We start from the raw sequence: 16,825 nt of genomic DNA on the forward strand, positions 1-16,825 counted from the left end.
TCATCTTTTGTTTTTGTTTGCATCGATCAAATTTACTACGAGAGATTCTAGCAGAGCTAACTTATTAGGGCAGTTCGGGCAACTCTTAACATCAAACAAGAATTGTGTGGTATCAGACGAGATCAAAATACAGAAGATCTCATGTTTTTGTAAGGAGTGTCCTACTAATGACATGATCGGACTGTTTCTACTCAAAGTTTTCTCCCACCAACTATATGTATTGTTGTGGTATATTATTGCTTTTACCATAACAAAGGTAAGTACATGCAATGTTGACAACGCATTGTCATCCCTTGTTGTATGGGTATGATGAGAACTAGAGAACTAAATGCCCTACCCAACCGAAAACATACATTGATGCATGAGCATTGTGACTATGGGTTGTTAGATGCATTACGAAACTAACAATGCCCCATAGTTACATTGTGCGACTTGCAACTGATGCTAGCGCTACTCGAACCATTTATCTATTGGCAGTCCTAATTATTCTCTTTTTCTTTGTTTGTTTTCAAAATATACCAGATAAATGTAATAGGAATCAGATTACTCTAAAACTTGAGAAAAATTTTGGTACATAAGCAAGGTTGAATAGCCTTACTAACAAGTTTCGTCATTGATTAATCTAAGCATTTCAATTACCTGAGTAAAATTTACAATATGAGGTGGTGCTATCCATGCCCCTTTTTACCTCCACACTCTCAATTTTCAGCCGTCGGGTCGAATAAGTTGAAGAAGATCAAATGATATAAATTAATCATGGGTGTGCGGATAGCACCACCCTACAATATAATGTCTGAGAGATACATCCATGGAAGCTTTATAGCCCTTTATATGCATTGAAAGGTTGAATATCCTGATTCTATGGTATAATCGCATCGTACGATTCCTTCTTCGCCTATTGTCTATCATGATTTATGGACATGAAATAACACCATCTGAAGTGTCCTGAGCTGAGGGTGAGCAGAGACTGAAGCCGAAAACCTTCTTCCCTCTGTTCCCCAACTCCGCTTTCGGGATTTGTCCCAAAATGAATATCGAAGAGCTAAAGGACTTTGTCCTCTTCACCCCATGATTCTACATTGCCTAACAAACTTGTTTGAACTGTTTACATGCTTGTTCCACAAGCCTCTTACCTCTGGACACCCAATCTCGAGCCACGGCTTTGATGGGCCACTGAAATGGATGACCGAAGCAGCTTCCAATATATCTTTGGGAACCTCTGGAGATCGAGAACCTAACCCAGCCACATGCCATAATGGGTCAATAGGATGCACATGACCCTCAAATGCAATCAACGCCGGTGGAACTATTCCTGGATGCCACAATGTCAGCCCAGACTTCTGGTTCTGTGAAGTGCACATAGGATATTAGTATCAAGTTATCGAGACTCACGAGTCCAGAAATATGAATGTTTTCCTGTTTACAAGCAGTTTCCAGTCACAAAATACTGGCTAATGTGATAATATACTTACAAGTTTTAACCATTGATGGTACGTTTCTGTAATATTGGTCTGCCGCCAAGCTTCAAGATCAAAGACATTCATGCCATACAGCCACGCACAACGATCACGATCGAAGTTGGATGAAATGATAGGGTGTGAAAAATTGAAGTAGTCACTGTAAGTTCTTCCAGGGCAACAGTTGTCACCGCACCATGAATTGACAACTGCACCAACAACATTTCCATTGAGATCCAGTTCCCACAAAGATGATAAGTCATGTTGTACAACAATATCATCGTCCAAGAACACTATCTTGTCAAGATCTGGAAAAAGCTGTGTGGCCCATGAAAATTAGATGATATCATTACAAATTCACATTCAACGTCATCCACTCCATCAGGGAATATCTGTGAAAGAAATAGAGCAATTACCTCGGGGATATAGATTCGAAGAAGGTTCATAAGGGAAAGGCAGCTGGGACTCAGAGCTTCTAACAATCTTTTATGTTCTCCATCGGATTCAAAATCATCTTCTTTCAATTTTCTATAGTAACGTCTCCAAATCTGGCGAAGGATCTCTAGCATCTCCTTGACTCCAACATTTACCTCCTGAGACCAGTCGTACTGGTGTAGCCCTTTAACTTCCACCACTGCTGATTGAAAAGAATTAATTGCAAACCATGCATGCATTGGAGTATAAGTTTTCTTGTCAGTCACTATGTGAAAAATCAATTTTTCGGGCTTGGCTGATTTTTGGACCGTAGAGGAGATAACAACAGAAGCTGCAAGCACATTATCAGTTAGGAGAACTAGGTGGTGAAAGGAGGGATCAGAAAGTCGAGAAACATATTCAGGTGGAGGTAAACGAGATCGAGCTATTGCATTTACAGCATATTCTTCTGCTAATTTGAGGCAAAGACAATGTATGCTCTTGGGCACACCATGTGAGGCTAAGTGCCAGTAAACCGATTCCTGCTGTCTGGCTGACTGAACCTTGTGTTCCATTCTTGATAGCTGCATTAAGCAACAAGCTATTCCTCAGTTAAGTTTTATATTATTATCAAAAGATATTCAAACTGATAGCAAGTCATAAACAATAAAGGAAAAATTAGTATCTGGTCCCTAGTTTTCTAATGTTCATTAACTAAGATCTTATTAGTTTTTAGATTTTGATCAAAGTCGATCCTAACATTAATATATTAATGAATTACAATGGATCAACAGGAAAATTCACCCTTGCCCATTCATGAATTTACGACTCAATTTTCAAAATTTTTAACATGTATTTATATGCTAGTTTATCACAGGCTTTCCAAGGAAAAATTTGCAATAGCGATGACGAATGCATACTTTAACTTCTACTTCAAGGCAAATTTTGAACTTAAAAAAGTTCATTTGTCCAACTAATTGCAGCTAGCAACAAGTAGCCAACATTAAGAGAAATTTAATTGAAACACTTTACAACCTTTCAAAGTTCTTGTGGTCCAAATGCTGGCACATTCCAACAATCCCTATTAAGAACTAGAAAGTGAAATCATCCATGTGAAAGATGCTTAACTTCAAGGTTTTGCATAGAAACAACATATTACAGAAGAAAAAAGTGCATGGATAGTGATGGCACATCAATCTTCAATCTACTGTCATCAGAAACTGTTTATTTGATTGAACAAACAGCTAAGGAACACTAGTTAGATATAGTTTTGGCAGAAATTTTGGAATGGACTACTCACACATTTTAGTAGTTCTGCATACGTGGGTTAGGCTAGTTGGCTAAGGCAGTGTGTTCTGCCTCTTGTGCCTAAGTTCGATCTCCCTCCCCGGTAGATTAAATTAATTATGGTGATAATAGAAAAGATTAAGTTAGATTATGATCAGATTGGTGTTTGACAGTTCATCAGACCAAAACACAAGACAAATAATTTAAGCCAATAATACCAAAAGGGTAGGTGGAAGTTAGGGTTCTGGACCAATTTTTGCCAACCCGAAATGGTGGACTAAGACAATAGACATTGCATCACCCTACCAGAAAACACACAAAAGTAGTAAAGGAAGAGGAAACAAAACTAACCGCTAGCTATAAAAATCAAAGTAAAAGAAAACAGATATACTGAGTGAGTCTAGTAAAAAGTAAAAAAATGAATTGAGTGTTTTACCATGGCCTTTGTTTTGAAAGCGAAGGCCTTGACATCTTGTTGCTTCAACGTCATCTCCTGCACCAGTTGGTTAAACGACTCGATCCCTTGCTCGTTATTATTTAAGTTACCATCCTTTGCTTCTAGCAGTGCTCTTGCTAACTCCTCTCTGAGCTTCATTAGCATTAACCACATCAAAACAAAACCTCTTAGATTATTACATGAAATGAACATGATAACTGTTTTGTTAACTAAACTACATATCAACACAACCCTGTTTGTCAACTAAAAACCTACGATCTAAATTACATATTAATATAATTTTGATTGTCAACCAAAAACCATTAAAATTACTATTATACCCTTTTACACATAACTGGAAAGAAAAAAAAAACATTAGAAAAGAAAAAAATAGGACATTCTAGTAATTTCACACAACAAATTTTTGCTATTTTTTTATAAACCTCAGAGCCATGTCGTCCTATCAATGTCTAAACTTTGTCTCTTTCTCTCTCGTCTACACCCACGTCTACTTTTTCTAGCTTCACCAATCCACTAATTTTTTTTTTTTTACACAAATTAAATTTAATTCTTCATAAAATTTTAAATCACACACATAGTGTGTGTGGTGCATCTAGTTTCTTTTGGAGAAGACAATTATTCTACCCTGATTTATGAGGATGAGGATTCAAAATCAGACGCAAGGAGAAGACAATAGCTTGACCAACTAGTCTGACCTACATTTATGACATGACAATACACAAGAATGAAAAAAAAACCAAAAACAAAAAGGCAGAGCCATTTTTTTCCACTCAAGCTAAATGAAGGTTTCGTTTTTAGCTGACAATTACATTTTATGGAATAGTCCTATTCTGGTTCTGGAAATAGACGTTTATGGCTAAATATTGTATTTCCTGTTTGTTTTTATTTTAATCTTTCTAAAGATCAAGTGGACGAGAATAATACGATTGCAAGACCAACTGGCCACGTGTCCAGGAAAGCAACTGAGCGGAGTGAAGGCAAATACCGACACTCCCTCAAATGCGCTTATCCATTGACTGTGCTCTGTATTTTCCTAGTACCAAATTGCCATCGCCAACTATCATTTTACCAGAAATACCATTAGTCTTTTTTTTTTTTTCCTGAAAAGTCAGAAATACCATTTGTCAATTACAAAAACTCAAGTTAAATGTAGAAATATTCCTCTTCACCTGTATTAGAATATTTTTCCTTTTGAAATAATTTTTTTTTAATAAACGATAACGTTAGTAAGTTCAATATGAATTGGTGAAGATTGAATCCACACCAAGTTACATAAATTAATTATTTTTCAACACTACAGTAAAACACTATCTTCATTAAAAAGTTTATTAATTGAACTAATTCATTTTTAACTCAATTTATTAAAAGAGGCTACACTGTTCTAATTAACTGAACTAATTAGTTTTTAACCCAATTTATTAAAATTAGACAAACATCTTTCTTTTTTTTTTTGAGAAACGTTGGATAAACATCTTTGTTTTTCTGTTTTGTGCAAAATAACTGTTTAATATGTATATAAAAAGAAAGTGAAGTTGAAATGGCAATTTCGTGGGAGCACTTACTGTAGATTCGTCACCCCCGCTGAAAATCCTCCAACCAACGCAGTCTGCAGCATTTGCCAACACGCAAAACAAAAAAACAAATCAAAAAGCGAGTAATAAATTTGATGACAAAACAAGAAATTCCGCTTCAGAATCAGAAATCATTCTGAGATATTCATAACGCAAGGTACAATAGCTAACAGCCGCATGATTACAAATGATTCTTAGCACCTATTTTTACTTTTTATACGTTCTTTTTAGTTTCGATCATCGAATCAAATAAATTGAAAGAAAATTAATCAACTCAGACTAATAAAAATGTGTAAAAAATAAAATAAAGTGGACCCTTAAACAAAAATCCAAACGTACAACCACGTCACAACAAATCCCAAAACTCTTTTTACTCTAAAACTTTAAGAAAATTAAAATAAATTAAAAATTAATTACTCAGTACTATAGTTTGGTAATATTTTTTTTTCACTTGTAAAAGAGATTTTAAATTCGAATATATAGATGACGAATTAGATACAAAAATTAAGTTATTCATTATGGTTTAACCGAACTTCCCACTCCTCTTCCTCTATAAAATATATCTTTGTACTTAAAAAGAGATAGTGTTACCGAGAGTGGAAGAGCAAGCAGTGGCAGAATCAAGGACAATGACCGCAATTCTGACGAAAAGGAAGGGCAAAACTAGTGCGAGAACCAGCAACAACGGCATGACCGTCCGGCCGGAAATCCTCCGAGTCGCCACCGTCGCCGGAGACCGGGAGTCCCATTCCCGGCGCCGGCGCTGGATATCGTCAGCCTCTTTATCCCCGTCGTAGATATATAGAATTTCATCTTCCTCCACAACAGTGGCAACAGCCACTCCGCCTCTGCAGCAGCTTCATATGAATGCGACGGCTATGGTCGGCCGGGCCAGAGAGCGGAGAGCAGCTGCCTCGGGCTCAGTCGAGATCTGACCGTACACAGAGCGAGTGAGATTGAAAATTCAAAATGCGAGTGGGATTTGAGGTTTGGAATTGGAAGGAGGACGAGGTCACGGGCTCTGAGTTGTCGAACAATGGCCAGAGAGAAACAAAGTGCAGGTTTTGTTTTTAGAGAGAGAGAGAGAGAGAGAGGAAAAGCCAAAAGCAGTGTTCAAAGCCGCGGGAAAGAGAAGGAATTTTATAGGGTATTGTTATGGGAGAGAGGGGGGAAAGAGAGAGAGAGAGTGTGTGTGTACGAGCCAATTAGTTAGTGAAATAGTAAGTTTTTGCACCTGGGATTAAGGTTAATTACTTATTTGGCCTTGGCTTTTCGCAAATGGCACCGACAAATTGTGACGCCCTTCGTAATTCGCTCGCTTTTGTCTTGTATGGCTTAGGCTGTGGGCTACTTATGGGCCCACGGGTCAGCCCTTCTGCAGCTCTGTAATTTTGCCGACATTTCTTACCCGATATTTTATCATCCATCAGGGTAAAAATTCTTCTTTTAGTTTCTCTTACTGTTGAGATTTTTGTTAACTACCTTTGTCCGTGAATAATGGAAACGAAGTTTGTGTGTGCAAATCACTCTTTCTTTTTTTTATACAAGTGAGATATTAGGTGGCTGAAAATTCGAATTCAGGACGTTGGGTGTAAAGATGAATCTTTTCAAGTCCTAATTAATTGAACTAAAACATAAATTTTTCAAAATAAGTTGCTCACATTCAGATGTTATTAGTAAACCAACTAGTACTACATTCTACTGACATTATATTTCACTTTTAAGTACACGGTCTCAGCTTCGACTCGACCGTATGTTGTATTACATTTATGCTAAATTCGATGCCTAGTTAGTAATTAGTGGCTGACTCATTATGTGGCTTAGTTGAATTTCTTTTCTTGAGAATAGAATACCCCTTTCCTTTTAAAGTAGAATATCTTTGTATGAAAAAATAAAAAAATTGTTATTGACACTTTAAAATTTTATTTCTAAAAATAAAAGTTTAAAGTGTAAAATTTAAATTTTGAAGTGCAAATAACAAATTCCTAAATAAATATTCTTAGTAAAATAGTTTTTTTTTTTTTCAAACTTAGTAAAATAGTTAAAAAGATTTATATTCACACTGTAATCAAGTATAAAGTTTGATTTCTCTGCTCCAATCTTGTTTGCATAAAAAAAGAAAGAGAAATGTTAAGGAAACTTTCTCATGAGTGAGATTCTTTAGAGACTCTCTATAACTTCATCTTTTCGTCATAATTTTTGTACCAACATTATAAAATATTTTGTAAAAAAAAAAAAGAAGTGGCAAAAAGTTCATAGAGAGTCATACTTTTAAGAGAATATGAGAATTATTGTGTTATGAAATGACGTGGGGTTACATCACTTTATTCATCAATTAATGGCAAATTGGCAATTGATCAGGAGCAAAGCATTAAGCAAAGATTACACAACTTTAATTAATTTTGGTATGGAAATACATTGACATTAAAGTAGCCATCAAACTGTTTATCGTTAATTATTTTTCAAGATGGTTCCTATTTTAATCTTCAAATAGTGAAGAGATTTTTTTCAAGTATCGGGTATTCAAGTGCAGAAAATAACATATTTTTTGTATTCTTCAACTTATTTTATGATACATGGAGTGTTCGCTTAAATACCAGTCGCTTGAAAAATTTGTTTCAAATATTGACATGAACTGATGAATGAAAACTTTAGAGTAGTTGTGAGTTTTGGGACCCCTTTTTTTTTATTCATTTTATTATTGATAAGGGGATGGAAGAGAGTTTGAAAGTATTAAATAATTTAAGGTTCACTTGTTCATATATAGTTAAGTGAACTAGTTTTTCTAATATACAGGGTTCACTTGAAGATCAATTAACTTATTAGTAATAATGATTAAAATGTTATTGATTAATGGTCATTTATTACTACAATAATGTTCTCGTTTAGTAATATTTTTTTTTCACTTATGAGAATTTTAAATCAAACTTTCATAAATAACAAATGCAATATACAGGTATAAGAAGATATACATATACAAAGGCAGTATATATATATATATATATATATATATACTGCCTCAAGATTTTACAAAATTAGAGTCAAGTTAGGTTAGGCAATATCAATTCAACCAGATTCTATATCACCATAGGAAAATATGAAAATCACTCATCAGGTTGATCCTGGGTTTCGACTTAATTCAAAACCTGAATAATTAAGTTTGGTGGTTCATAATTTATTATTTCAAAAGTGCGATCTAACCTAACCCAGAGTCTATTTAATTTACTTTTGTAATTATCATTTTGATCTAGAATCAACTAGTTCTTCGTTTAATGATATTAATTCTTAGTCATTGATCTCTAGCGAACAAGTAACAGTGATCGGTGGGCATGGCTTTGGCTTTGGTTTTTCTCACTGATGAACAAAAATGGATGCATCAATCAGACAAAGCATGCTGAAACATCTTCTATGACTACTTGACGTGAAAATCTGGGAAGTCGATCCTCGTCATTAATTCTTTGCTTTTCTACAAAGACATGTTGATGCATGCATGCCATATAAGTGCAAGATGTTTTTAGTACATACATTAATTAGTTCTTAATCTGGTGATATCTCTCTTTTCAACGTAAGAACGAAAAAAATTTTAGTTCTACCCCTCTTTAACCGTTGATTAAAAAAAAGCATGAGATGAGTTGTAAAAGAAAAGCTTTACGTTCGAACATTCATGCAGGGATGGATCTAGAATGTTAGAACGGGGTGGACTAAAACAAAGGTCCTTAGATGTTAAAATGGTTGAAGAAGTTACATGGATGAAGATTGTTGTCGATGCAAATTTCTGTCGTCTTCAGTTTTGATGAAAATGCACTTGCAAAATAATCAACACCTTTGATCAAAGACCTAAGCCTCACACGCCCACGAGGTGGGGGTGGAGGGGGGAGGTTAGGTCAACAGATCTCTGATGCCTAAGTTAGTTTATCTGAGAGAGTAAAGTGTTTAAGGCTTTTTTAGGGTTGCAAAAGCTCTAAAAATTTGGTAGAATATGGGGTATTTATAGGGATAGGGCCGGCCAAAGTGTTTGGAGAGATATTCTCTAAATATTCCCAAGATATTAAATAGGAAATAATATCTTGAGATAATGGTGTAATTACTTACTTGATTGGAGTCAATCTTCAAATGTGAATGTATTAAAGATAGGATTTGGGTAATTAATCCTTATCTTTAATTCCTTGCCAAGGGCAAGTGAGCTGTGGGCAGTCGTATTTTGCTGCTAAAACCTCCAGGAGTGTGAGCTGCGCATGAGAGTACTTGAGAAGCTTGCCCATTTATTGAAGGCAATCTTGTCTTTCTTGAATAAAAGTCCACGTATCGCCTCTAGAATTTTTAGGATTATTTTAGGCTCCACAATTGTGTTAATGAAGAGGAAGACTATACCTTATTATTACATTTTTCTCCAAAATATCGGTTGAGATATAGCCCAACCCACTCAAGGATGAATCCGCCACTGATTGTTGGGTCGATTTGAAAATATGTATAATATAGTTCGTACGTATATCGAAATGCTAGCAACTTCATGTATGAGGAGGCTACTTGAAAGTTTTATACTTGACTGAAAAATGGATTAAAAAGGTTTTTCTAATTAAATAGAAAAGTTATATGTTTAATAGATAAACTATATGTAATGTATAGAGTACTTGATTAAGTATAAATCATGGTGTGGTTAATTATTTGTACTAATTTTGGAGCGACCTTCTTGTTGTATCCATGTCTGCATGCACATGCATTACTTCGGATTTTGTGGGCAAGATCTTAGTCGGTCCAATAAATTAGTTCCCATGCACCAGTACCAAAACGATTACTTAAGTCCAGAGCATGTATTGTTCCTCACATGTGGTTTTTTGTGTCATGCATATTTTTAGCACAAAATGAGAGAAAAAAAAAATTATAAAATGTACTACCTAGCTATAAACAAATATTTCCTAGGAAAATATATACTCCTAGGAAAATATATACAGTAAGAGTACTGTTGCTATATATTTGACAATATTTACTGATAACCTGTTTAATACGGATTACACGTATATAAACGGTAGATTTTCACTGCTTTAAAAATGACGATTAACAAGGTAATTAGTAAATATGATACAAATAACATTATTATTGTAAATTATAAATGATATTACTACTCTAAGAACTAAGGAGAGGGAGTAAATTTTGAATCCAAAACACAGAATGTTGAAAAGAAGATCCTATATGTCCATCGAACAATTCACTACTTACTAAATAGCGCTATCTATACAAATAAAAAATAAATATTGGAATGTTTTCTGCTACCTAAATAAACTTGCATAACACGTTTCATTACTAAATTTATACGTAACAAGTAAAAATCTTTTTTCAAAAGAAAAACAATCTCAAAATATTTGAATAATGTTTTCGAAGATTTGATGTTTTTGACAACTCTTTCTTTTCAACCAGACAAAGGTCCCATTGTTTGAATTAGAATATAAAATCAAAGAAAAGGTAATTTAAATCCACACTTTAAAGCTTGCTAGATTGCGAATCCTCTCTCAAGATTAGGTCAAAAGAAGCAAATCACATTTTTCTCGCATTTGGGAAGTTTTCATGACCAAAACTACATTTTTAAAAGGGGTAATAAAAAAGTATGACAAATTGAGCAATTAACGCTTCATCTTTCCCCCAGAAAGCAAAACCATCAGAACAAGTTGAATTCTTTACATATTTTTATTGTTTATTTATTTATTTTTGAGGCACACAAGAAAGTTTGAAGTGTATATGTTATCATTATAATGTAAAAGAAAATTGGAGGGTGACAAGGACGGATTTCGTTATCCACCGTTAAAACGAGATATTTTCTTAAGGGAGTTAATTTTCACACCATTTTAAACTTCGCACACATCTTTATTTAATTATGGTTATTCGATTACATAAATCAAACGATATAATAGACAAAATTAAACAAAGCGCTGAAGGAAGATGAAAAAAATGTGTGTTTATCAGTACCTTCACCAAGTTTGTTTTGAGCAACTAGAAGTCCAAAATATATACATTTGGAGATTTATTTCCCAAGGAAAGTAATACATTTTAAGGAAAACTAACGAAAATTCATCAAAAACTTTAGTTTTAATCAAAATGACAAATAAAGGTGTGAGTGAATAGTACCAGAGTGATCTTTCAAAGTAAAAATGTCATTAACATTAAAAATGAATAGTATTATGAGTGTTTCAGTTAAGATTCCTTACATTTTATAGTATGAAATAATACATAAATAAGGACAAATTTGATTGTAACCGCTCAGTCTCAATTTCAAAAACATTTATAATTTGATTGTAACCGCTTAGTCTTAATTTTAAAAACATTTATAGTTTGAGTGGTTAAGAAGTATTTGCTCGCGTAAGTTTGTTACATTTCTATCATGTTCAGATATGAAAAATCTCCAATTTTTTCGGGAGTAATCAGGAAGATTCAAACCAACGACAGCGAAGTATGATATGTAGTTTTCTCGTCGATCGTGACCTTGACAATCATGTCACAAATTTCTTTTGCTTAGAGGTTGACACCTCACAACACTATTTTTTTGTTTATCGAACACAACACATTGGTTGAGAATTAAACCGATACGCGCTCCAGTCATGAGGAACCACAAGCTTAATAAGCAAGTGAAATCAGGACCTACAATTTAGGCTGAGTTTAGGTTATTGAGGAAGGTGTAATTTATATGGAACGAATTTCTTGTGATCTGGTGTTCTAATTTTAGGTAAAAAAAAAAATGGTAAAATATAAGAGCTCGTTTGGTTGTGTTTTTAAAATGGCTGAAAGCGCTTTTAGAGAAAATATTTTTGGGTTCCAAAAGCACTTTCAGTGCTTTTTGCAAGAAGCACAAGTTCTGTGCTTTTTCCAGGAAGCACTTTAAGTGATTTTCCAGGATTTACTTGCATTTTTACTAAGAATTGGTTCCAAAAATATTTTCATCAAAAGCGCTTTCAGTTATTTTAAAAGCACATTCAAACGAGCCCTAAGTGATCAAGCTAAGAAGTTAGGTCAATCTCAAGAACTATTTTGATTATAAGGAGTTGTAAAGTGATCAAGCTGAGAAGTTAGGTCAATCTCAAGAACTATTTTGAGTTGTTGCTTTATCATATCATCAGTTTCTTCGATATCTATCACCTGCTATACATCTAAGAATGAGCATTAAGAAGTTCAACCGATCAGGAACTCGAGTGTTTGGAAGACTTCCCTGAGCACAAGCTCATTCGGCCCAATGATAGCAGGAAGTCGATTTCTCAAAGTCTCGCCCTCTAGATGTAGGATACCTCAAACTTTAGCCAAAAAAAAGTGAAAAAATCATTAAAGATAGTATCCATATATATATATATATATGTGTGTGTGTGTATAAAGGGAGAGTTCCAGTTTGCTGAAGCTTTTCAAGATGTTAAAAATGTCCATTTGTTTCCTTCACAATCAAAACCCAAAAAATTCAAAAAAATAAGGACAAACTAGTTATTTATTAAATCAAGGCACCACAGCGTTGATGAACAGCTTCTATGTAAATTATTTTCCTCAATTTGGGTTTGAAAGCACATGCCTATAAGACCATACTCTTGACCTAAAACCTAAAACCTAAAATTTTTAATTCAGGAATATTTAGGTTTTAATCCAGAAAAAGTTTTTATGCTCCAACCCTTTTGGCTTAAAATTTTTAGCTTTAGATTATTAAAGAATTAATTATAAAACTTATGAAATACTATAAAAGAATATGAAACACGTGATAGAGATGTATAAACACAAGACACATGAACAAACACATGGTTTTGGAAGATGGTAGAAGGAAAATTTTGAAGAATTGTAGGAGAAAAGTAAGTTTTGTGGATGTTTATTGGCGGTTGATCAACCAAAAGAGATGTTGGGCTTAATTTTATTAGCTGACAAGTGGGAGACATACCCATGTAGATGGAGGCTCCACCGCTAATCTTGGCCTAAATCTGGCCTTAATCTGGTTTTTTCTTTTTTTTTTTAGGTCCAAATTAAAACTTGGGTTTGAATGAATTAAGAGAAATATAAGGGAATTATAAGTTGTAGACCATGCGTTGGAGTTGTCCTAAGCTCAAGGTTTTTGCTAAAATGTAGGCGCCAAATAAAGAGATTACTCAAAGATGGATTATGGTGGACTCTCATAATTATCGGCCCACAAAGTTTGTGTTCCCTACCTTTATCCAAACTTGAGCCTGGTAACATGCAATTTGGGTCCCTTTTGTAACATGCAATTTGTGGGTCCGTTTTGTAACATGCAATTTGGGTCCCTTTTGCCTGGTAACATGCAATTTGGGTCCCTTTTGATCCTCAAGTCACATCCACAGATACACATTAGACACGCGGCAACAATCTAATTTGCTTACAACTTGGCAATGTCCCATCAGGTACAAAATAGACGAAGAGAAGAAGGTCGAAAGTATTTCGTATGGAGAAAGATTGTTGTAAAGTGTTTTTAAATAGAATATGCTACAGTGATTAAATTATAAAATTTACAAATCAAATGAATTGTTATTAATAGAATTAAGCACGTTTATCAATATTTAAGTAATAAATCAATCATCAACTTTCATGTCATTTAATTTATCAAAAATTTTCTCCAAATTTAGTCACTCTAACATTAAATGAAAGTATTTTTAAAGAAGATATTTATTAAATCAATTTTTTTTATTTATAAAAATGTAAATTGATCAAGGAAAATCATTTTGTTTTAGTACAACATTATATTTTACACTGAGAAGAGGGAGAGTTCGATTAAGCCACATAATGAGCAATTTAATTTGGTATTAACTTCGCTATCCATAAAATTCGAATCTAAAACCTTTCACTTACAAGTGAAGAGAAATATCATTTTGGCTAAATAGCCAAAATGGTCCCTGAGAGTTGCATAACACATCACTTTGGTCCCTGAGATTTCAAATCAATAGAAGTGATCCCTGAGATTGTCCACCATCCATTATTTTGGTCATTCCGTTAAAAACTTCGTTAAATGTCCCGGAGCTCTTGCTTGGAAGTTTGTGCAATTTTCAAAGCTTTGTAACTCAATCGTTTCTTAACCAAATTCAACCCATAATATATAAAAATGAAGATAGGAAAGTGTAGAATAAGATTATACCTATTTGGAAGCCCAATGGTTTCCGGAGATGGTCGGAAAATAGCCTCAAAGTTGACTAGTCCGAGGGAAAATTGGAAAACTCGTCGGAAACTAGGTAAACTTTAAACGTTCATAACTTCTTCAATACTCAACAAAATCAAGTGATTCAAAAATGAAAATCATACTTGTTAACGAGACAAAGAGAATGGTACCTTTTTTTTTTTTTTTATGCTAAATCTCCATGGTTTGGCCAAAAAAAGGCTTGAAAGTGGCTAACTAGAGACCAAGATAGCCATTTTCAAGCCGTTTTCTAGCCAAACCATGGCCATTTAGCCCTAAAAAATGGTACCATTATCTTCGTCTTGTTGAGAAGTATGATTTTCATTTTTAAATCACTTGATTTCCTTGAGTATTGAAGAAGTTATGAACATTTAAAGTTTACCCAGTTTCTGACGAGTTTTCCAGTTTTCCCACTGACCAGTTAACTTTGAGGCTATTTTCCAGCCATCTCAAGCAACTATTGGGCTTCCAAATGGTATAATCTTATACACTTTCCTATCTTCGTTTTGATATATTATGGGTCAAATTTGATTAAGAAACGATTGAGTTACGAAACTTTGAAAATTGCCTAAACTTCTGGCCAAGAGCTCCTAGACACTTAACGGAGTTTTTAACAGAATGATCAAAATGATGAATGGTGGACAATCTCAGAGACCACTTCTATTGATTTGAAATCTCAGGAACCAAAGTGATGTGTTATGCAAATTTCAAGGACCATTTTGACAATTTAACCTATCATTTTAATGCTTTTGAAATTGAAAATTGTTTTCGCTAAAATCTCTTTCAGTGTATGCTCAAAAAAAAAAAAAAAAAAAACCATCTTTCAGTACTCTTTCTTAAAGAGCAAAGACTTTTTTGCAGTTGGTACATTGTATCAATCTCAATGGTATAAAAATTAAAAGAAAAACTTTATTTGACCCATTTATTTATCTCTACACCTAGTTAAACAATTTTTTCCTCTGCACTTTCAAATTTGTCCCGAAGGGCGCGTTTGTTCGACGTTCTTAAGTTTCACTTGACTAGACGCGATTAAGAATTAATGAGGTCCAGTGTTTGTTACGTACGCGGATTAAGCTTTAAGGGACTTAGCTTTAGTCGGTAAGACCGTCCGTCCTCGCCTTCTCCTCCTCATCGCCTCTCCTTGCCCACAACCTCGTCTCTATCTTCCCCTCCTTCCCAATCGTCGAATAATCCAGAGCCTCTCTCGTCGTCCTCCTCAACAAACTCCTCTCTCTGCAGATCCTCCAATTCCTGAGAGTTGGAGCACCTCTCTCTGCGGATCCCCCAATCCCCTCAATTCTCGAGACATGGAGCCCGTATTGCTCGATTTGACCGAAGATGAGGCTCTTCCATTTGCCGCCCTTAATTCCCGAGACTTGGTGTTCGTATCCAACGAACCTGAACGAAGAGGAGGACATGAAGGAGGAGATTGCGGTGGATTCAGGGGATGGGTATGTCGTGAAGAAGGAGATTGTGTTGGCCAGTGCGCGTGTTATGACTTGAAGTCTGACGAGACGAGGATTTCCTCTGAGAATTCCACGAAAAATAGAGAATCCAAGTCTGGCGCAAAGAAGAGAGGAATGGTAGAGATTGTCCCCACGCGCGCACGCAGGGGTAGGGAAGAGAGAGAATTAAAAGGGGATGATATTCACATACCCCATTTTACTTTTTAAACACCTTTTTAATTTTCGACCGTCTACATGAATTGAAGAAAATCAACGGATAGAAATTAACAAGAGGTGTGTAAGAGCATCGCCAAAAGAGATGTCAAAATCTTAGATGGAATGCCACTGTATATATTTAACATTAAAAATCTCTCTAATCGAAATGTTATTTGTTGACTGGATTTGAAAGCTTAGGAATTTGAAGTCAAATTTGACACCAATGTCAAATTTATTTTTAATTCATTTTAATAGTGGGTCCCTTATTCCACTAACATTTTAACCAATAAAATTTTTGTTTCAACATCTTTTTAATAATTACAATCGATTAAAACTCTATTCAAATAATAAAATAATATTTGACAATTCGGAGAAGTATAAAATTTGACATAAGGCTTCAGATTGCCACATCAGCTTTCAATTGTAATTTGACTCTTATAATTTGACATTTCTTTTGAAGATAGTCTAAGAAGTAAAATAAGGCATGTGGATAACACACTCCAATTAAAAAGGGCCAAATTTTTTTTTTTTGAATTTTAAAAATAATTTAATCTAACATTGCACCATATGCTTTATTATTCTTATACTACAGTGCAACAAACGCATCTTAAAACTTTGTTTAGAAATAAACTTGAAATTTTGACAAAAGTTAGAAGTTATAAAATTGACATGAATTCATAAACATAGAAATTTAGAATTTCCGTGTGAAAAAAAAAAAATTGAAATTTGGGATATCCAATTCTCAAGGTTAAATTTCATATAAATAGGTGTTATTGTCAAATTTCTGTGAGTGAGAACTTAAAAATAACAAATTTAGAATTCAAATTCCATTGTTA

At 34.3% G+C, this 16,825-nt stretch overlaps 1 protein-coding gene across 1 annotated transcript; it reads right to left on the minus strand.

Annotated features, from left to right (window-relative positions):
* Positions 1 to 722: 722 nt before the first annotated feature.
* Positions 723 to 6,306, minus strand: LOC103966249 (probable galacturonosyltransferase 15). Its single transcript, XM_009379409.3, is given in 7 exon segments — positions 723 to 1,346; positions 1,473 to 1,775; positions 1,874 to 2,455; positions 3,595 to 3,747; positions 5,178 to 5,221; positions 5,778 to 5,913; positions 5,916 to 6,306. Coding segments are annotated over 7 exon segments (1,587 nt in total). The 5' UTR covers positions 6,000 to 6,306; the 3' UTR covers positions 723 to 1,061.
* Between the last annotated feature and the right edge of the window lie 10,519 nt (positions 6,307 to 16,825).

Source organism: the organism of the source record quoted next, unplaced genomic scaffold (genome assembly GCF_019419815.1).
Source record: "Pyrus x bretschneideri cultivar Hongxiangsu unplaced genomic scaffold, Pyrus_bretschneideri_v1 Contig37, whole genome shotgun sequence".
Lineage (NCBI taxonomy): Eukaryota > Viridiplantae > Streptophyta > Magnoliopsida > Rosales > Rosaceae > Pyrus > Pyrus x bretschneideri.